The 20,991-nt window shown below is 38.9% G+C and overlaps 3 protein-coding genes and 1 long non-coding RNA gene across 6 annotated transcripts; 2 read left to right on the plus strand and 2 right to left on the minus strand.

Moving 5' to 3' along the window:
• Positions 1 to 1,026: 1,026 nt before the first annotated feature.
• On the plus strand, positions 1,027 to 3,404 carry LOC135632851 (gibberellic acid methyltransferase 2-like). The gene is made up of 3 exons (XM_065141684.1): positions 1,027 to 1,710; positions 2,163 to 2,456; positions 2,910 to 3,404. Exons 1-3 carry the CDS (start codon positions 1,159 to 1,161, stop codon positions 3,273 to 3,275), a joined length of 1,212 nt encoding a protein of 403 aa, XP_064997756.1. The 5' UTR covers positions 1,027 to 1,158; the 3' UTR covers positions 3,276 to 3,404.
• A 3,927-nt stretch (positions 3,405 to 7,331) lies between these two features.
• On the plus strand, positions 7,332 to 9,552 carry LOC135632869 (uncharacterized). Of its 2 annotated transcripts, XR_010494842.1 has the most exons (5): positions 7,332 to 7,530; positions 7,900 to 8,130; positions 8,257 to 8,313; positions 8,593 to 9,243; positions 9,372 to 9,552. It is a non-coding gene; the product is annotated as an uncharacterized LOC135632869 (long non-coding RNA). The 2 variants fall into 2 exon arrangements; XR_010494841.1 differs by having other exon boundaries at positions 8,257 to 9,243.
• Positions 9,553 to 11,871: 2,319 nt separating this feature from the next.
• LOC135633955 (uncharacterized) lies at positions 11,872 to 14,730 on the minus strand. The gene is made up of 6 exons (XM_065143995.1): positions 14,565 to 14,730; positions 14,192 to 14,305; positions 13,848 to 14,109; positions 13,601 to 13,715; positions 13,306 to 13,470; positions 11,872 to 12,184 (listed from the first exon to the last, which is right to left on the minus strand). Exons 1-6 carry the CDS (start codon positions 14,676 to 14,678, stop codon positions 12,148 to 12,150), a joined length of 807 nt encoding a protein of 268 aa, XP_065000067.1. The 5' UTR covers positions 14,679 to 14,730; the 3' UTR covers positions 11,872 to 12,147.
• Positions 14,731 to 15,239: 509 nt separating this feature from the next.
• On the minus strand, positions 15,240 to 20,285 carry LOC135633954 (serine/threonine-protein phosphatase 7-like). 2 transcript variants are annotated; one of them, XM_065143993.1, is made up of 5 exons: positions 19,678 to 20,283; positions 18,141 to 18,635; positions 16,743 to 16,889; positions 16,016 to 16,123; positions 15,240 to 15,513 (listed from the first exon to the last, which is right to left on the minus strand). In XM_065143993.1, exons 1-5 carry the CDS (start codon positions 20,083 to 20,085, stop codon positions 15,400 to 15,402), a joined length of 1,272 nt encoding a protein of 423 aa, XP_065000065.1. In that variant the 5' UTR covers positions 20,086 to 20,283; the 3' UTR covers positions 15,240 to 15,399. The 2 variants fall into 2 exon arrangements, 1 of the variants encoding a protein (XP_065000065.1); XR_010495190.1 differs by lacking the exon at positions 15,240 to 15,513 and having other exon boundaries at positions 16,111 to 16,123; positions 16,743 to 16,878; positions 19,678 to 20,285.
• Positions 20,286 to 20,991: the final 706 nt, after the last annotated feature.

The raw sequence follows: 20,991 nt of genomic DNA on the forward strand, positions 1-20,991 counted from the left end.
CATAAAAAAGTCTTTAAACATTTTTTAAACTTCAATTTGTTTGTTGTATATTATTTAATATATAGATATTTAGAATATTAAGGATATTTTTATATCGGTTGGTGAGTTCTGATGAATTTAGCTAATTGTACACCCCCAGTTGTTTATTTATTTTTCTTCGATAACTATTTTAAATTGGACAAATGGGACCCACCAGAAGCGATCATCAAGGTCATAGAGTTGAACTGATTTCTCCTTTTACCATATGACTTGGGTTCGAAGCCCACACTTGGCCTGCACGCAAGCAACAGTCAACGTGCCCATCCTAGGCATCAACTTGACAAGACTCTCCCCTAATCTAATCTAGCGCTGACTTTGTGTTTTTGGTGTCATAGTTGACGAGCATTCACGAGATAAGGCCGAGCTAGTGGATTCTGGTATTTGTTGGCAGATATAGTTGTTGGATGCATTTATTATTCTTTGATGTTAGCAGAAAATGTATAAAAGGATCTGATCCGATTGATCTGTGGTCAAAGTAAGAATCAGGTTTGGAAGTTGCACAAAATCACAACGAAAAACTCTACAGGTCTTCCATATCTATTGATTGAAATATGTGAGGGTTATCATACTCTCTTACACCAAAGAGTTCACGTTAGGGAGACAAAATATTTATGGTAATTTTTTTTACAAAAACCAAAGAGAAAGTTGACGAAGAAAATAGGAAAAACAAAATCTAAAAACTTGTCAATATTATTTCTACGATGTTAAAAATCTTATAATAACAAGTTGGAGTTATTTTTTTTACTTTTATATATATATATATATATATATATATAGATAGATAGATATTTTTATGAACTTGGACTTGAAGAGTTTCGAGTCAAATCGTTCATGATCAATATATATCAAGTTAAACATAAATTCAATTCAAAAATTTAGACTCGTAAATTATAGGTCAAACTCAATACATGTCACCCGACATATGAATATTTTCTAGGTGAAACAAGATCGCCGCCAATTATTTGCTTATTTATTAGCAGGTTCACCATGAAATGGGGACTATGCAGCTTCTGGGATGACTAACACTCTCCTTTTCTTGTTTATCCATCTGTTTCTTCTGCCTCCCACACATTGCATAGACTAGCCTTCCTTTCTCCATCGTCTGTTGGGAGATCTCAAATGGATTGCACCAGCCTAGTCCGTGTTGCCGCCAGCAGGGAGAAAACCAAGGGAAGGTATGCTAGCAGCGAGGGCCACACATGGACAAAAGAGCTTCATAGGATACTATGTATGCAAGGAGGAGAAGACGACATGAGCTATGCGAAAAATTCCGAGGCTCCTGCTGCTGCCATCACGTCATCCAAGCCACTGCTCATGGAATCCATCCGATCCATGAAGCTCTTTGTGTCGGAGGCCTGTATTAGGATTGCAGACTTAGGATGTGCCACGGGCTACAACACGCTGTCCACCATGGAATTGGTAGTCCAGAACCTGAGGCTGCGCTACGAGAAAGAGTGTGATCATGTGCCCGAGTTCGAGGCGTTCTTCTGCGATTTGCCATCGAACGATTTCAACTCCCTCTTCCGGTCCTTGCAGGTCGACTCGTCTTGCAGTTCATCCAGGAAACCGTATTATCCAGCAGGTGTGCCTGGTTCATTCTATGACCGGCTGTTTCCCAAAGAGAAGCTTCATTTGGTTGTTAGCCTGAACGCCCTGCACTGGCTTTCCAAGGTGAGTTTAGCACCTCTCATCTTTCTTTTGAAGTTGTGCGGTGGAGTGGAAACTCGTTTATGTTATCATACTACCCTATGTATGTATGATGGCGATTTCTTGTACTACTGATATTATGGGCAGGGCTAGACATCTTTTAGGACGCCATTAGCTAATTCATGATTTGCATTCGATCCATATCTTGATTCTCACCCTTACTATGAGCGCCTTGCAAGAGAGAAATGGGAAGAAAAAAAGAAGAAGAAGAAGAAGAAGAAGAAGAAGAAGATAGATAGATAGATAAAGAAAAGAAAAAGAGAAGATCAGAGAGGACGTACGAGATGGAAAGAGAGATGGATCACAAGGAGAGGAACTGGGGACGGTGTATTTAACTTGATTCTCTCCTAATTGGTACGAAAACCCTGTTTGAATGATATATATATATCCTTGCTTTACTGTGAATGATTCAGTAGATACCAGCTGTTGTGTTGGACAAGCAGTCCAAGGCGTGGAATAAAGGCCGAGCATGGATAGATGGAGGCAGGAAGGAGGTGGTGGAAGCATACGCGAAGCAGTCCGAGGAGGACCTCAAGATGTTCTTGCGATGCCGAAGGGAAGAGATGATGGAGGGAGGGATGCTGTTCATAGTGATGGCTGGGAGGCCTCAGTTTCAGGAACCGGAGAACCAATTAGGCGACCCGGACTCACGAGCCAAGCACCCTTTCACCAACTCCATGGATCAGGCATGGCAGGACTTACTGAATGAGGTTTGCATGCCAACTTCAATTCACTTTCTCTCTTCTTTTCTAAAGGTAATAAGAAGACGCCCAACATAGACGTCAGAAACCTCCTCTCCCACCTTAAAACCAGCATGACACGATATCCTTGTCCATTTCCCTCTACTACCTCTCTTGTCTCCATCTTGATTTCAATAATTGCCATCTCTCTTTCTTGCTCTATTTACTTTGCAGCTTTGGGGGGGGGGAGGGAGGATTGCTTTGTTGAATCGCCGGTCCTACCTCCTCCACTCAGTCTTATGTCCTTCCGCCATCTGATCTTTCATCACAAGTCCATAATCATCGGAAGTTGGCTTTTTCACATAATTACTCTGCTCAAAAAACCATTCCAGTTCCAGAAAATTATGCTTCAAATCCGAGTGTTCTCTTCTCAAGTCGGTGAAGCGGCGGTCGGTCTCATCTTGTACGGGTTGCATTGAACAGGGATTGATCGATGAAGATACAAGAGACATGTTTAACATCCCTGCCTACATGAGGAGCGTAGAAGAGGTTAAGACAGCATTCGATCGATGCAGTGGATTCAAGATCCAGCAACTGGAGTTCCAGAAAATTATTGAGCACTCCAAGGAGAAACAACAGGAATGGATCAGGGATCCAGATTCGTACGGCCGAGCCAAAACTAATCTAGTACGAGCAACACTGAAGCCTATCGTCGAGGCACATGTCGGAGACATCGCCGAAGAACTGTTCGAGCGATTTCAGACGAGGATCTCCAAAGACATCGACATGCTCCACAAAACCTGTTTTTATGGCGTCGTTGTCGTGTGCGCCATCAGGATGCCGGATTGACTACTTAGCAAATCTTGTACACGATGACACTGAGAATAAGCATCCGAGAGTGAAGTGGACAGAAACCAGTCGTCCATGTTTATTCTTTGATGTTTTCCTTGTTCTTTTTGGGGTGATCGATCCGTAGCTATTCACGTCGTTTGATGGTTGCTTTGGTTTAGGTCTTAGTTGCTTCCTTCTTCTGGTGACTGTTCCTTTACGTGTTCTGCTCTCAGCTAAAAATCCACCCCAAGGCATAATAAATATATATCTCGAGACTAATGACAGTATTTACTGCATATTATGAGTTAAAAATGAAAATATACAAGAATACACCCAAAAAAAAAAGGTACTGTGTGGAGATATGGTGGCTTGCCGTTGCCTGCAAACATATCACAAATACCAAATTCATCATTCTTGAGATAATTATGAGATGAAATAATTGGTGTAAATTTCTTGGAATCGTCATGCATATTGTCCAAGAAATAATAAACATTATCGATGCACACAAATTAAGATTTAGCTTCATGCCATTAAATTTCTCTTAATGGATCGTAATTATGCCAACGACACCATCATAAGCTCGTGAGAGAGATTGGGATATGTGTGGAGCATGCACTGTACTACGTTTGATAGACATGATGTGACAAGATCAAAATATATTGTCTGCACCAGGACAAGCAGCATTGAAGCCATAATTCTAAATGTTGGCATCTATTAATTTGAGGTTACGTCAATTGCAATCATTAGATCCTGGGGGTATTCGTTGACTTCAATTTACTGGACTTGTTAGATTGCCTTAACCATGAAATGAGCCATGCTGTGCATTAACTCGAACTAAACTTTAGGATTATGCATGCAAATGTTACATGGACCTAATACATATATAGCTTGTTTGATGTGAAAACCCAGCACTCTTTACATCCATTCTACGTTTTCTTATTGAATTATTGGGACATACTATAGTAGATCTATCACATATATCTTTAAATACCGCTTGTCGCACAACTTGCCCTTTAAACGTCCTGCTAGCCTTTGCAATAGGATGAAATTGTTCTTTTGTGACTTGGCATCAAAATCTTCTTGTCCTATAATTTACCTCTATTCTCCGAAGAATAAAACTAAGTACTTCAAATTTTCTAATCCTAATAATAGGAGGAACATTGGGGACATCCTTTTTTACCAATAGAAAACATCTCGATTATATTAATTATGGTTAGTCTACTTATCTGCATCTGTCCTACCAAACATTATTGATATATACAGTTTGTTGATTACTGTCTCGAGTATGAATGAGAAAAAGAAAAGGTAAAAATTCAGTCAGCATGGAATCAAAATGGAACGCATGCATTTCTTTACCTTAATATTTGTTGGTGAACTGATGCACCATCGCTGGTGAGTCAGCATGGCCTGGTCCACGGATTGATATCGGGAGTCTACAATCGGTTGAATAGGGTGCTGAGGTTGATCACACCCGCAGATCAGGATGCTGGGTCCGTATGAGAGAAGGCGCCTCTCGGTCGGTATACTAGTGTCGTCTTTGGGAGGGCATCTCTCGATCGAGACGGTCGTGCTTCCGGGGGTGACCACGCTCCTGCACAGAAGGCCCTCGTCGGGAGGTTTCCGACTTTGGCCCCTCGACGATTAAGTTAGTGCTTGGTTTTCTCTTCTTCTTTTTTCCTCCTCCTCTCATATCTCGGTCGGGGGCTTTTTATACTATTGTGCGAGGATCGATCGTATGTCGGTTTGGTACGACGATTGATCCCCGAGGGGCGAGGTGGTACCTTCGTGCGATCGTCGTCCCGGAATGCACGAATCGACGCCATACGACGCTGTCCCGAACTTTCTGGGACGAGATGTGCTAAGGGGTGCCTTGTACAGTTCATGCCTCTGCGCATGGAAGTACTCTTCGTGCTGACTTGGCGGTGGTGTGGCGCGGTGTTGGTTGTGACATGACTGGAACCCAAAATATACCTTATCAATATTAATAATCAAATAGGTTCGGATGGATAGGATTAAATAAACAGGTACCCAAATATTATATAATGGGACAAGTTTGGATATCTAAAATGATTAGTTCGATAGATAAAGAGAATTTAACGTACATAATATATATTAGTCTCCAAGAAAAGTATGATACCGTCCGTCAGGCGCAGCTATGATATGATGCAGTCAGGCCACGACTGGAATGCTAGCCATATCGTCCAAGCTGCAACTCTCAGTTAAGGCCTGTTCTTATGGCACAACGTTCTGGGATCAATGACAGCCATCATCACCGCTCAGCTCAGGGAAACTCCCGTTGCTGCCCCAGTGTCCTTTGCTTCCCTCTCCTGATCACTCCATCTCCTTCATCTTTTCAAGTCATTCATCCCTCAATCGAGGGGTGGAGTGCAAGCACAAGATAAAGAAGAGCAGCAACTGTGCAACCTCGTTCTCGGCTTCCTGGTTCCAGGTTCCAAGTCATTCATCCGTTCCCGTACGGATGGAGAGTAAGGGAAGATTCGAAGTTGAAGATGAATGTGACTCGTGTATGGAAGGATCCCTTTGCCAAGCGAGATGTCTTTTAGAGAACTAGCAACGTATGACCCACACGTCAAAACGGATCATCACATAAAGGACACGAAATAAATTCTCCTCCACGTGAACGTTGGCAAATTATGAACGCCAACTATTATTTTGTGGAGCAAATCGATGTGGTCTATGAAACTGGAGGCAAACGTACATGAAAGATTGCAGCTGGAGACTCGCTGATTGTCCAGGAGATGCGTACGACTTGGGTCCATGGTCACTGTTTCTTCATGTGGATATGCATCCACCATGTTGTGCGGAGTGTTTGATGATCCGAGCTATCCAAGTTACTGGAGGCAGTGAACGGCCCGGAAATGTCCTTGTTTCTTCCTCGTTCTTTTCAGTGACCAGAATACCTCACAGCGACAACATCCCAGAGAAGCCTGCACGTGAAAGACCGATTGTGTGTGTCGCCGAATTCTTATTTTCGTCTCTTTGACGGATGCATTAATATTAATTAACTCGTCTTTATTGGAAGGATAATAACAAGTTTAGTATAACATAAAATCTCTAATATGTTATAAGTTATGTGAAAAAATTTCATATTAAAATTAAAATTAAATAACATTAAGATCAGATTTACGCCTCTCGATATCATTTGAAAAAATCTCATCTACCCTCCGAATTCGAATATCACAATAACATCCATATAGAAGGAGAACTAAATACTCCTTTTTCTCTTTTTCTATTTTTTCATAAAACTACCTGAAAGAGAAATCATAATCTCTCAACTTCGTCCTTACGACATAAGTCATTAAATCGTTAAAAGATCTAAGATAAATTATTAAGAGAATTACTTGAAGGTCCGTAAAGAATCTTACTATAATATATACTTCTTTTCTATTGACCAATATCTATGAATCTAATTAATTCTATTATATATCTTATCTAATTATAAAGGATCATATAATCTAACAATAAATATATAATATATCTTAATGTTTTGGTGTAAGGGTGATCTCAGCTTTCGAAATTGACCATGAGAGAGTATATAAGTTTTTGTTGACTTGATTTTGGGTTCAACAATAGTATTCCTTATATTTATTTTTTCTTAAAATAAATTTTTTATATTAATTTTCTAATTTATTATTTATTTATTGATATATGAAATTTCCCGTTACTTAAAATAAAAAAAGTTGAAAATGTATTATCGATCCACTATATTTAAATCATCGATCTTTTCTGACAGTTATAAAAGGTTTATACAAAATCCCTTTCCAGCACTAATTTTACTTTACAATTCAATCAAACGTATATTTGGAATAAAAATAAATAACATAAAATTGATTTGATTAAAATAGTTAAGTGATTGGGATGAAAAATAAGATGATACGTCATCTGTCTGGACCAGTTGTGTCATCGATTGCGTACGAGACGCGACGGCGTGTGAGATCCGTCGTCCGTTCTCCCAGCGTAAGCCCATCTTGTCCGTCAAAAGTCTTCCATGAACCCGTACCAACACAGGCGGTTTAAGTTCCATTCAATACGTTCAATACGAGGGCACGGTAACCAAAAGGATTCTTGATCCAGTCGCTCGGTGGGAAGATGGAATCCGGGTCCGATGATCCCTCGGAGCTAGCTCGCGGGCGGCGCGCCGTTCTCTCCGCCCACCTCGCCACTGACCGCTGTTCCTTTGGCTTAACTCCGGCATTGGAGAGATCGTCTGCCCTCTCTCTCGAGGCATCGCGGCCGTCCGTAAACCTCGGGGGTATGAAATTTCTTCCTCTTCTTTTTTCGATTCTAGTAGTTGTTGGAATATATTTCTCTTTTTTTTCGTTGGATTGCGTTGGTACAAGCTGCAACCACTCCCAAGCATTGCTCTTAATATACTTCGTTGTTAATCGTTAGACGTTTATCTGGAGGATTATATTCTAGGGTTGATTTGTTGTGATCTCTTGATGTCATTTCAAGGTAGTGCAATTGGCAAAGTTCGGCTAAGAATTAATTCAGCTTAAAGTTGCTATTCCAATGTTCTTATGGGTTTCCATTCTTGCTTTATTTATATTTATAAAAAAAATCATATTTTTATATAATCATCTAGTTGTCTAATCAGTTCTTTTTCCTAATAACCTTGCAGAAGCTAAAAGCTACTTTGCACTGATATCAAATATATGATTGGGAGAGACTGATAGGACCTTTTGTAGATTAGTACCGGTACAAATGACAAGGGACTCTAGCTATATGATCCGGGTTACCTTAACACTGCGCCGGTTCGGTCTTCCATTTGTTATATGGATGGAGATGAAGGGATACTTCGTTACAGAGGGTATCGATCGAGGAGCTAGCTGAGAGGAGCACGTTCCTTGAGGTGGCCTATCTATTAAGTTGCCCACGATCAACTTATTACTATGATGTTTGATAGATTTTTTGGATATCCGTTCCTAACCTGATTGCTTTTCATTGTGTGGGAACTTGCCTTCCGAAATCCAGCTAGCAAGCAGATTGGGAGTTTGCAATTTCACAGTACTCTGCTGTTCCACTGGACGTCCTGGTTCGTCTTTGTTTCCACTGTTATTTGAATTGCTTGTTGGCTTCATTTGGCATGTGGAAATCAACCTTCTGTTCTTTTATTTCCCGTTTGAGTCTATAGCTATATTGTGATTACTAATACTGTATCATTAACTATTCTGATTTTCATAGCATTGTACACTGCTCCTTTTTAGGGTATTATACAATCAATTGCACACGATATATGTTAGCTCTCAAGTAGGGTAAAGAACTTTGATTTTCATGTTATCCTTAATACCACAACCTTTCAATTACATTTTAGGGGTAATCGATCATATGTCCCTAACCCTCGACTGTCAAGGGTTCTTGATATACTTTTCATCCTACTTGCGGAACATGAAATGAACTGCTCCACAGCTGCTGTCAGGCATCTTGCTTCAAGGTACATAGGTCCTTTCCATGGTGGGGCTAATGAGTTACAACATTAGTTCTGTTGTGTCTTTGTTTTATTGCAGTTTATATTTCACTGTAAATTTAGTTTATCTGTAAATTCTTTCTGGCAAAAGCATAGTGATCTTTTTTTTTTTTTCGATTTTACAACCAGGTCTTTTTTCTTGTGATATATGTTATTTTCCTTGCCATCTTTTTATCCATGGTTTATTAGACAATACGTACAGCATCAGTTATGTTGTATTTTTGTTTTTTTTACAGTTTTTCTCTCTCTCTTATAACCAGGTCTTTTTGTTTGTGTTGTATGTTATTTCCTTACTGTCCTTTTACCCATGGTTTATTAGACAATTAAATCATTTTTTGATCATTTTTTTGCAAATACATATGGAATTTTGAGAAGCAAATAGGAAACATCTCTAAAGTTGTGTTGAATATCTTGTGCATGACATGCTGTCCCTAAAATGCTGAATGAAATTGGACAAGTCAAGAACATTCCAGGGTTCATTGAGGGTGTGAAAAACAGGTATTGCTTGTTATGCTTGTATTTGTTATAGATAGACACTGCTAGAGTGATTGATTATTTCATTTTAGATCATTTATTGCTGAATGAGACTTAATTATTTAAAACTATTTTGAATGCTGGCATTACAGAAATCAGAAATTATCAGGTTTTGGACATCGTGTCTACAAAAACTGTGATCCTTGTGCTAAGGTCATCTGCAAGTTGGCTGAGGAAGTTTTCTCAATTGTTGGGCATGATCCTTTGATTGAGGTTTCCTTGTTATCTTGTTATTTCTATGAAATTCAGTAATATTCTTTATTAAAAATTAAATACTCAAGTGAAATTGGTTTCTGATACTTCATCATGTGTTTTGGGAGTATGATGTGTTAATCTCATATAGCTGTTAGTTTTCTTGATTGTCGGGTGTGATCCTTTGGTTGAGGTTTCCTTAGTTGCTACCTTGTTATTTCTTTGAATTTCAGTAATCATCTTTATTAGAAATTAGATACTTAATATAGTCAATTCTTAGTGAAGTTGGCTTCTGATACTTCATCATCTATTTTGGAGTATGCTGTGTTAATCTCACATTACAGTTAGTGTGCTAAGCCTGTGAGGCCCACCAAGGCTTTTAGGCATTTGCTTTGTGCATCTCATTAGAAAAGCAAAGCCCACAAAGGTGTTCCATATGATATTGTCATAATTTTTCTTTCATAAAGATGAGATCATCAAATTTTATCTTTTATTAAATTGGGAATTTTCCGGTTTCTGGGAATAGCAGAACTAATTGACTGGTCGCTGCTTTATTGTCCCTTTCACTGTTTTTCTCTAACTTAATGCTATTTGCTTTACCTGACTTGTGCTTCTCGATTCTGTTAACTATTGTTGCTTTGTTATATTTTGAACTTTATGTTGCTATGCTTTTAAATTCTTCTTCTTTTTCTCTGTGTTTGTGTTGTTTTTGTTGCTACACTACCTGTTGCCTTTCTCTCTTATCTTTTAGCTATTGAAATGTTGCATCAGCCATTTTTCCATTCTGGGTATGCTCTGGACTTAAATGATATACCATTTGGGCTAATAAGCTCAAATTAACATTTTGGTTATTGATAACATTCAATGTACATGGTTTGTTGGTAGTTTATTACTTTATTTATATGTTTTACTTCATATACTCATTATCATCGTAATGCACATTGTTCCGGTGAGGTATCCATCTCACCTCAAGCTTTGTTTAGGCTGCAAGAGATGTCTCAAATTTCTCTATTTACAGTAGTTCTTGCCTAGAGGTCGTGGTTTTTTATTAAAGAAATTTGTGAAAGTATGGAAACTGACTTTTGCAGAAAGTGATTTTCTGCAGCCTAAACCCATTGGCTTGCTAACTATTAATTGGCTTATATAATACATGATACCCGAAAGAATTACTCTTTGTATTAGGTATGGTTTTTCATTATCACATACAATTTCAATCCATTCAGACATAAATAATGGTAATAGATCTCCAATATGATTATAAAGGTAGCTCATTTGACATCTAGATTCAAGTCAAGCAAACAACCCTCCACATGTATCAGCCATCTCTAGTACTTGCATTGGCATGAGTCTCATACACCATGTCTCCCTTTTTCTTTGTTAGTATAAGAAGCTATCTAATGAGTAAATTTAGTTGATGTTTTTTCCTCCGTAGATAGCTCCTTATACTAACTATTATTTTCCTTTACTTATCTAAAAAGAAATAGAATGTTTGGAACATATATTAACCTTTGTATTTGTTATTGGTGTCAATGAGTCAAGCCTTTTAGGCTGATCCTATTAGATTATGTGGTTCTATTTAATTATATAATATATATTATAAATCTGATTAAATTTTAATTATAATTATCAGTAAATAAAAAGAAAATATAATTATGATAGGATTTCTTAAGAAATGATATTGATGAAAGGTATTCTCCTAATTATTTATCTTAGATTTTTTGCTCTCATTTAGCAACATGAGAACTAAACACATAATATGTATATGTATATATATATATATATATATATATATATATATATATATATATATATGTGTATGTATGTATGTATGTATGTATGTATGTATGTGTGTGTGTGTGTGTGTGTGTGTGTGTGTGTGTGTGTGTGTGTGTGTGTGTGTGTGTGTGTGTGTGTGTGTGTGTGTGTGTGTGTGTGTGTGTGTGTGTGTGTGTGTGTGTGTGTGTGTGTGTGTGTGTGTGTGTGTGTGTGTGTGTGTGTGTGTGTGTGTGTGTGTGTGTGTGTGTGTGTGTGTGTGTGTGTGTGTGTGTGTGTGTGTGTGTATGTATATATATATATACACACACACACACGTGAATACGAGTAAGACCCTACAGTAGGGAAATAGGCCGGAGAGAGTTTTTAGTGTTTCACTCACAATGAGAACATAGAATCTTCTTTTATCGCATAAAGAGTAACAACAAGAGGGTCAAGCAAAGAAGAGAGGATAAATTCTTTTATCATCAGATTACCCATTTGCATGGAACACAACGATATACCCTTCCTGTGCTTACGGGAATTTGTGATGTTCAAATGGTTATCCATTCCACTCGATCAATAGTTCACATCCATGTGATTAGTACACCTTCGCTTGAAGAAGTAAGAAATGCTGGAGGACGGGACTACTGTTCAACTACTTGTGATTATTCAGAGCAAGCTACAAAGGACTGCCAAAATCTTAGTGCGAAGATTGTGATCCATCGCCATCATGCTTGCTATAAGAAAACAACATTTTTATAATGCTATTATAATCAAAGGACGAACTATCGCAACCAATTACATTTCTGTAATTTTGATGCTTCCTCTCTTCAACTGTTTTACCTCACACAGAAGGCTTGTATCGTTTATTAGACCAGACTATCCATCGCATAGAAGGAGATAGCAGCTCCTCGTACTTGTTTACAACTTAGGAAGAGTGACTCGAAGAAAGCCATCCCTGCACCAAGAAATACGCTTGAGGGTTACGAGATCAGTACGTACAATACAGCACTCATATCTTATGGTTTCTACAAGCTGTAGCTGCATTCTTAATTGTAGGATCACAATGGCTATAGTTGTCTTCAAATTCTTTATAGAAAGCAGAGAAGGCTGCTACATGTAAATAAACTCTCTCTCTACAAGATTTTGAAACTCCCTTATCTCACTTATTAGGTGAAGTAAATTTGAAATTGATGTTTGGCAGGGATGGGAAGATTCAGAATGCTGATACAAACCTAATTCATGTTTGATTTGTCAAGATAAATATGACAATACTTTAATAGAAGGCAGCTGATCAAATTAGCTACTATAAATGATTTTTTGTTTCACCCATACTGCTCTAAATTAAAAAATAACTCATGATTTGCTGGTGAATTATTTGATAAATGTGTATCCAGGTTTGACAAGAGAGCAAGAGGGCTAATTACATATTTATCTCCTATAGTTAGTTATATTTATCATTTCGATCCTTACACTTTCAAAAATTACATTACCATATCTATCGTTATAAAGTAAAATATCTAGGTCCATTTATGTTAACGTTGCCAGTTTTATCAATAAAAACATAAAAATAAAAATATAATTTTAATATTTTAATTGTTGGTGATGAATAATGAAGTCGTTGGGGGTCGCGGATGACTGTTGTTATTGTGGATGAGGACAATAGTAATGAGAGGTGATGGTCACTTTGCATTTGCATCGACGTTGATGCTAACGCCGAGCGATCTTTTTGTCACTCGATATTGTCGATATCAATGCAAAACGGTTTTCACCTCTCACCATCACTCTCTTCATCCACAACACCCACCTATGCCCCCAGTGGTATTATTATTGTTTGTCACCGTTATCGTCATCCCTTATCATCAATTGAAATATTAAACTTATTTTTTTTATTATTTATTTTATATTTTGGTTGGTAAAATCGATAGAGTTAAGGTAAATTGATTTAGATGTTTTATATTTATAATTATAGGATTGTTTTTTAAAGTATAGAAATCAAAATATTAAAGATAACTAACTAAAAAGAGAGAGAATACAATAATGGACAAACAAATGTCGATTGGTTGAGTTGCAACGTACATGAGTTCAGCTGAAACACCATCCTTGTTCACATCTTTGGGAAGACGCCAAGCAACTCGGTACGGGCCCTCTAAGATCTCCCTTTGATGGTAGGTTGGTTTCCAACCCTCACAACCATTGGCCACCCTCCACTGGCTCACCAGGCGTTTTCCCATGATCCTCAAGCTATCATCAGCAAGCGATGTTGATTAGAAGTCAAAAGATTCTATTATATATGTATATATATATGGCCACCAAGAACAATGGACCATAACACACGTCTAAAAAGATGCAAACCATGAAATAGCTTTAATACCTGTCATCGTCCACCTCCACCTGAACGTCAGTGGCGCGGACACCAGGAAGTTCCACCGTCACAACATATTTTGGCCCAGATTCTGTCACATCCATTCGAGGAGACCACTCGATGCCTGCATCCACGATTTCGTAGACAAGGAGCTTCTAGGCTGAATCATGGGTGCTCATCATGTACTAGCATATCAACAAACGAGCCGAAAGAAAGTAACAGGAACCGGTGAGGGTGATCGATTCCGGATACCTACCTCTACAAGACCGTCTTCCGCCGCAACGAAGCTGCTGCTTTTCGATCCTTCCACTATTTTCTCTGGCGAACAATGGAGCCTCATACGAAGAAAACATGGTACCTTGTTTCATGGGCGTCTCAGTTCTCGATGATGGTGCGGTAGAATCAAACATGGTCTTTCTGGAGAATAAGGGTTCTCCAGGATTCTGGAAAGAAGCACTGCCTCCAGAACGAAAACAATTAGGAAGCGTGTTAGGCTGAGAACCACCGGATCCAGTATCCTGGGAAACGAAAGATGAGATGAGTATCTAGCCAGCCGCTGCATCAATTGTCAGTCAGTTTATTGGCTACACGATACGATACCTGACTTATTTCGACTTGTTGCATGAAGCGACCACGAGAGGCAGGAGTTTGCCGTGCAAATAGCAGTCTGTTGTCACGCCTCTGTATCAGAGTGCTGAGAGTACCGCTGCAGTTCTGAGACAAAACATGGAGCTCGAGAGATAAGAAGAAGCCTTGTATTTAGTATTCGTTTCTTCAGGACAGTCAGACTTGATGAGTTCAGAAAGAACTATCCTAGTCGTACTTAAAAATGTCCTGAGTAATCGATCTTATTGAACTGAGATTTGTTACTGTTCAAAGTTTCCAAATCATCAACTAGGAATGCATTCAATGCCATTTAGTAGTAGCAGTCATATAAAAAGGCGAGTTATGATGGAGAAGTGGTTTACCATACCATGGGGAAGAGGTGGGGGGAGGGTGGAAAGGCTTCATCGGACGCGGCAGAAGCAGCCACGTGGTCATGGATCCTGCTGATCCTCCGCCTCACCGTCTGATCGGCGTTCTCCATTCGGACGCGGGGTGTGTTGTGTACGGGGCCGATGTGGTGGTGGGATACGACTCGACATTGGGTATGGGAGTGAAATATAAAGAGGAGGGAGTGTCGCATGTTCAGATATTTTGGTTGGTTTACATGAGATGGAAGCCGTCTTTTACGTGGACAGCCGTAGCCCTTACACGTCCGGTATAACGCTCATAATATCTCCCTTCCCCGATAACGACTCTTAAATATCTCACATACTTCCCTCCATGCTCGATCCCACTCAGGAGGTGGTTTACAGGAACAGTTAGATTAAGACTGGGCCCCATGATTTACTGGTCTGACTCGACATGATTAAATATAAGTGTTGACCGATTCTGATTGAAAAGCAAAAAAACCGAGATGAGTTGGCGGATTCTTTTCAAAAAAATGTGGCAACCGCTGGAGGTATTTATTAATTTTGATGAAGTTAATTTTGTTCGTATAACCTTTGAGAAAATTAAAAAAAAACATTATATTATTAAAGTGTACCATTAAATTTCGGAGATATTTAACGACCCCTAAAGATCACACATACTTCCACCAGCCACATGAATGTGGTTGAACCACCACTCGGTCCTCTTTCTTTCCAACAACCACATAATTTCATACTTACCTCTTATCCTTCGCTACGGGTTGAGATGACAGAGATCTTACAGCTCTGAATCATAACCATACAAAGGAAACAAAATTTCTTTGATTTCAAGTAAAACTAATCTGTCTGGCCAGAAGCCACACCTTCAGTCGAGGAGCCATTGTTCATGGATTTCAAATCCAACTCTTCGTCCGAGTCGATTACTTCTTCGTAGTCGTAGTAGGCACTCACCTGCATCACAATCTCATGTAAGCTAAGCTAACGACGACAGGAAGGAAAAAGAAAAAAAAGAAACAATAAATGGGGAGAACCATGCAACTGTGATTAATAGTAATGCACGAGGGTTACTAAAATAGACACAAAACTAAATCCCTCGTACACAACAAAAAAAAATTGAACTTGTTATGGAAGCATCAGATTCTACAATCCATAATGACTAGTGCACAAATAAAGGGACAAGTTGAAACAAAAGGCTTTCTTCTTTCATTTTCCACTAATTTGTGTTGAAGGTTTGACTGTAGAAAGCAAGAACCATAAAACATTCATTGAACACACACATGAAGCTACAGTGAAAGGAGGGAAAAAAAAAAGATAATTCCCCTTGTTACAAGATTACTATCCTGTCCAGTAGCAAGTTTCACATACCATATTTCTGTGGATGAATAAAATAAACTTAGAAACATACTACATGCATGAAATTTATCCAAAAACACTTGAAAAACAAGAAAGTTACCTGAGGTCTTGGTTTTATGGCTTCAAAAGTATGGAAAAAAGGCGTAGAAAAATCTGGTGGCTGCAGCACAATATATGCACCCCGGTTGTTGTATCGCTCCTTACTGGCCTGCATTATTGTGTAGGACTAAGGACAATTTCACAAATAACTTATCATCAAAAGATTATGACATAAGTGACCATGTGGAATTACTCACGGTAGCCATTAAGGTAGCATATTCATGCAGTCCTATGGTAGGTGAAACAGATTTCAAAGAGCACACAAAAGTTCTATATTTCATCAAAAGAATAATCCGTCCCTATCTGAAAGATGATTTACCAGTGGATAAATGAAAAAACTTAACATCAAATAATATGTTGGAACAGATATGTATCCAGTGTGTTGGAACAGATTCGAGTATTCCGTTGGTCATACATAATTGAAGGGAAAACCATGCATAGGCAAACATTTCCTCAGCTAAGCTGATTAGGAAACTAGTTTCTTTCCTGATGCAAGCATAATGAATGTCATGCATTTGCCAATACGTGCAATCCTTACAACTAAGGAACAAACCGAAGTTAGCGAAGTCAACAAGATCCTCTATGAAACTAATTTGCTTTTAAAAGAAAGAATATTCCCAAAGAAAAAATTAACTTGGCAAAACCATGTTCAAATTTTACAGATAAAAGCTATTGCATGTCTAAGTATGCAAAATAAAAACACTGAAACGATAAACAATATAAGAAACCTGAAATTGGGGATAATCTGGAGCACTAAACAGAGTAATCAGCTTTCCAGATTCCACGTCGTGATCAATTGTATACCCTGCATCCATCCCAGTGAGATTATGCCGTTTAACCCTTGCATCAGGGCCTTCATGTGACCTGATAATCAACTATAGTTGAAATAGGGAACACGATTTCAGAAATTTCTTATTACAGATTTAACATAATGTACGTGTTAAATTTAAAGATTATAAAAGTGTGAAATGGAATCCAATAAGTAGCTAGACAGAAATCTCAAATCTTTCTCTTGAATAAGATCAGTCATAGCTACCAGGCACTCACCAAGCAGGAATACTTTTCTGGATCTAGGAGGTCCAAAGAGGAGACTCCCACAAGTCCATAAAAGAGAAATCCATTGCTTATCTAGCTTTATATTGATCTCTTGAAAGCTTCCAAACACTTATCAAATGCACAACCAATCAATCAGCAATGCCATTAACAAATATTATATGAGTCAACCATGTCCTGCTGTACTTAAGGAGAAGACATCACCAACTCTAGATCAATTGCTTTCTTTTTATTTCCTTCTCTCACATGTGTACCATTACAAGGTACAGATCATGACAAACCAAGGACAGTCCATGGCCTGCTGCAAACATTTACAATTGTGGACGTTGTAAGGAATATATTTCCTAATTTGCAAAGTGCCTAAAACTATTTGATAAATGATGGTAAGAAGGTTGAGATAAATCCAAAATTGAACTCAGGTGTTGGTTGTTTCTGAACATAATAATAGCTCCTTAGCTTCATGATTCTTCATTTGAAACTGTAGCTCCATAGCCGCATGACATTCCTATGTACTCGTAAAGGCCAAAAATTTACTTGTAAGCATCCCAAAATGATCGACTCTCGATGTGGATTAACCATGAAACAACTTCCTTGTCACTCCATCCAAATTTAGATATAGTCCAATCCAGAACTCAATGAAGCGCATTAAAACTAAAATCTAATTTAGACAAAAAATATAAATATACTCCAATCTCCATGGTAAAACTAAATATACACATCTATCCCACTATTTATAGATGAATGACATAGGAACTATGTTCCTAATCACGTTATAATAATATTTCGTTTGTTGGTTTATGTCTACTTTCACTAACTTGTCCATTTTTGTTTTGAAGATGTGACTTTACAGATAACTTATTGGAAGTAACAATCTTATTTTGATAATATAATCTATCCTGATGACAGCACCAAAATCTAAGATGACAAGCCTAGGATTTGAGCAAGTTTCGGCAACATAGAGGGGAAACTAAAATATCATTGTCAACAAAATGTGAAAGATAGCACAAATGAAACATTATAACTAAGTAATCAGAAAAGAAAAAGAAGGCTGCCAGATGAGAACTATGTCGGACCTTGAACTGATTTTTCTTGAGGAATTCTTCAGTGCAATCAGGACCCCATAGTAAACCAATGCCCCTCTCTTCGTTTGGAGAAAGACCCAAACCTAATGATGGATCAGACCACAGTACATCACCAGGAATCAGGTTTGATCCTTCCCATGGGGGGTCAAGCACGGTTCGTCTTGCTTTTGATAGCTCTTCCAAGGAACCTAGCTTTAAAGAGCTTGTATTAGAATTAGTGACTATCTTTTGACCTTTTTTCCCTTTTGATCTCTTTGATGGAGTAATATTCATGCTGCGAAAAAGTCCTCCATGAGCTGTATATATGCAATCTGCTATGATAGAGGCTAAGGGAAGACCTTCGAAACACCTTAAGCATTTCCTGTAAACTTGCTTGCCTTGGTCTCCATACTTAACCATTACTTCGTTTTCAAATCCATACACCGAAGTGCAATATTTGGACTCATGATTGCCACGGAGAAGAAACACTCGATGTGGCAAAAAAACCTATAAGGCAAGGGATGAAATTATCATTAATTAAAAATAATAATCAATTTATTGAATCAAGCATTATGTTTTCCTAGAATTTGTGTGTGCAGCATTTAACTTGTTTATAATAAATTGTTACCATCACATTACATGGTTCTAAAACTCCAAAATTTGTGTATTATATAACTACATTACATGGGATGTATGTGCATACCAGACAATTTCAGCACGAATCAAGAAAATATATAAATTTGTAAAAATTTTAATGGTAAAATCTTGCATATAAAAAACCTTATTAAACGAAGTCATAGATGTCCATGAAATTTTGTGTGTCATCCTTGAGAATTGCTTCATGTAGCAAAATATTTCTACATCTAGTTTGATAAGTCTGAAGTGATCCACATAATGTCATTTTACTTATGGTTGCTCAGGTTCTCCAGATATTTTACCAAAGTATGCATGACTAAGCTAAACTAAGTTGCAAAATTTTGGTCTAAGAAAAAGTTTTATGTAATGAAGCCCATGTAGCTATCTGTTAATTCCAAAGGCAATCGACAAATTGCAAGTAAGCAAGTTGAAGCCAATGGTGATCAAGATCATCAGTCCTGATTTTGCAAAATCCAATCTTGCATATATCATTATGATGTGGTGCATCACTGTTATTTTTTTCTTTTTATAATCTCCCATTAGCTGATTTGGGTGAAACATATTTCCTAAGCATCCTAATGAATGGCTAACATTTGATCCATAGTTGTTAAGCATTTCGAATAATATTCTTCCAATTATAACTATTAGGCAGCTCATCTGCTGAAGAAGAAAAGAAACTAAAGATTGGAGTGAAGTTCTAGATTCACCGAAATCGGACAGCAAACCGTAACCATACACTATGCCGTACGAGCTTACGGTTTCCAATCTATATAATGAACCAAAAGTTCAGTGAGTTAATGATGATGCACAGGTAGCATATCGAATGAATTCCACAAAGGGCAAAGGATCCTAACTACCAAGAGAAAATTTATAAACGGATATGTAGCCAACAATTTTGGCCGAAAGATGAGACCTTCCATGCAAGCAGAAGAACAAAGGTCTCAAGCCCCCACGCGCCTCGATCCACATAGTCACCGTTGAAGACGAACAGCCGATCCTCTCCTGGGAAACCTGCGTCCTCCAACAGGAACAAGACATCGTGGAGCTGTCCATGAACATCCCCAACAACAACAACGCCGCTGAGGTCGTCATCGGCTTGAACTCTCACACAATTGGGCTCTTTGTGAAGGACGTCGGAGGCGGCAAGAAGGATACGAAGGAGGACAGGAGAGGGAAGGAGTGTGGGGAGATCGGAGGGCGGGAGGTTGCGCGAGGACCAATCGAGGATGGCCGTCAGACGTCGGATCCATTCGAGCGTTACAGAGCCATCCGGAGGCCAAGAAAGAGCGATGTGGGGGCAAGGAACCGAGGGCTCTCCCATGGGAGGAGCACACTGAAGGGAGAGGAGAAGAGGAGACAACCAGGCAACCCAGTTGTGTGAATATGAGATTTTGCGTTGGCGGCGGGGGCGAGGCGAGGAGATGAAGAAATCGTCTCTCGCCCGGTGTTGCCGACCGATCGAATGGGTTGGAATATGCAACCGACGCCTAATGGTGTGTGTGCGCGAAAGAAAAAAAAGGTCTCAAGGTGAAAACCTAGATTGATCCAGCTCAGCTTTCTATATTAGGAAATCATCACATTTTCTCTAGCGCTGACCGGTAACGATTCCTATTCCCAAATCACATCCATCCAAAGGGTATGAGATCACATCCGTGGAGACGGGGCTGCTGACACCGATGAACGTTCAGGATGTGATGTGGAGTTCGGAGGGGGTTCCTAAAGTGGTACACCCCCGACCACCACATGTTCGCTAAAATGCCTGGGAGGCCACCGCAGATTGGGTGGCGGTGGCGAGGACGCTGGCTGTCTTCGGAAACTGCCATGTGATTGTGAACTGGCGACCGTGGTGTTCCACTTCTGAAGCTCCGGCGGCTATCTTGAACCGCTGGAACGTTCCTCCTACGCGGCGTCGTGCTCCTCTTGACAGTGCTCACAAGCTTCTTTAATATTATTATTATGCTCTCTATCTCGCTGTCTCCACTTCAGCCCTCCGTCGACTCAGCTTTTCCCTTCATTTTTGTTCTGAACCGACCCTGAAAGGTTCCATGAAGAACATATCGAAGGACCTTTATGTAAGGTCCAAAAAAGACCTTATTACATATGTATATATGTATATTGAACGTTGTCATGATAAGTTGATGTCAAGACCAAAGGAATGGTCGAATATAAGACTACTTGGGGATGGTTGTCTTTCAACGCCTTCAATTTCGAGTATCGGCTCATGAAA

This window comes from Musa acuminata, chromosome BXJ3-3 (assembly GCF_036884655.1).
Source record: "Musa acuminata AAA Group cultivar baxijiao chromosome BXJ3-3, Cavendish_Baxijiao_AAA, whole genome shotgun sequence".
NCBI classification, from domain to species: domain Eukaryota; kingdom Viridiplantae; phylum Streptophyta; class Magnoliopsida; order Zingiberales; family Musaceae; genus Musa; species Musa acuminata.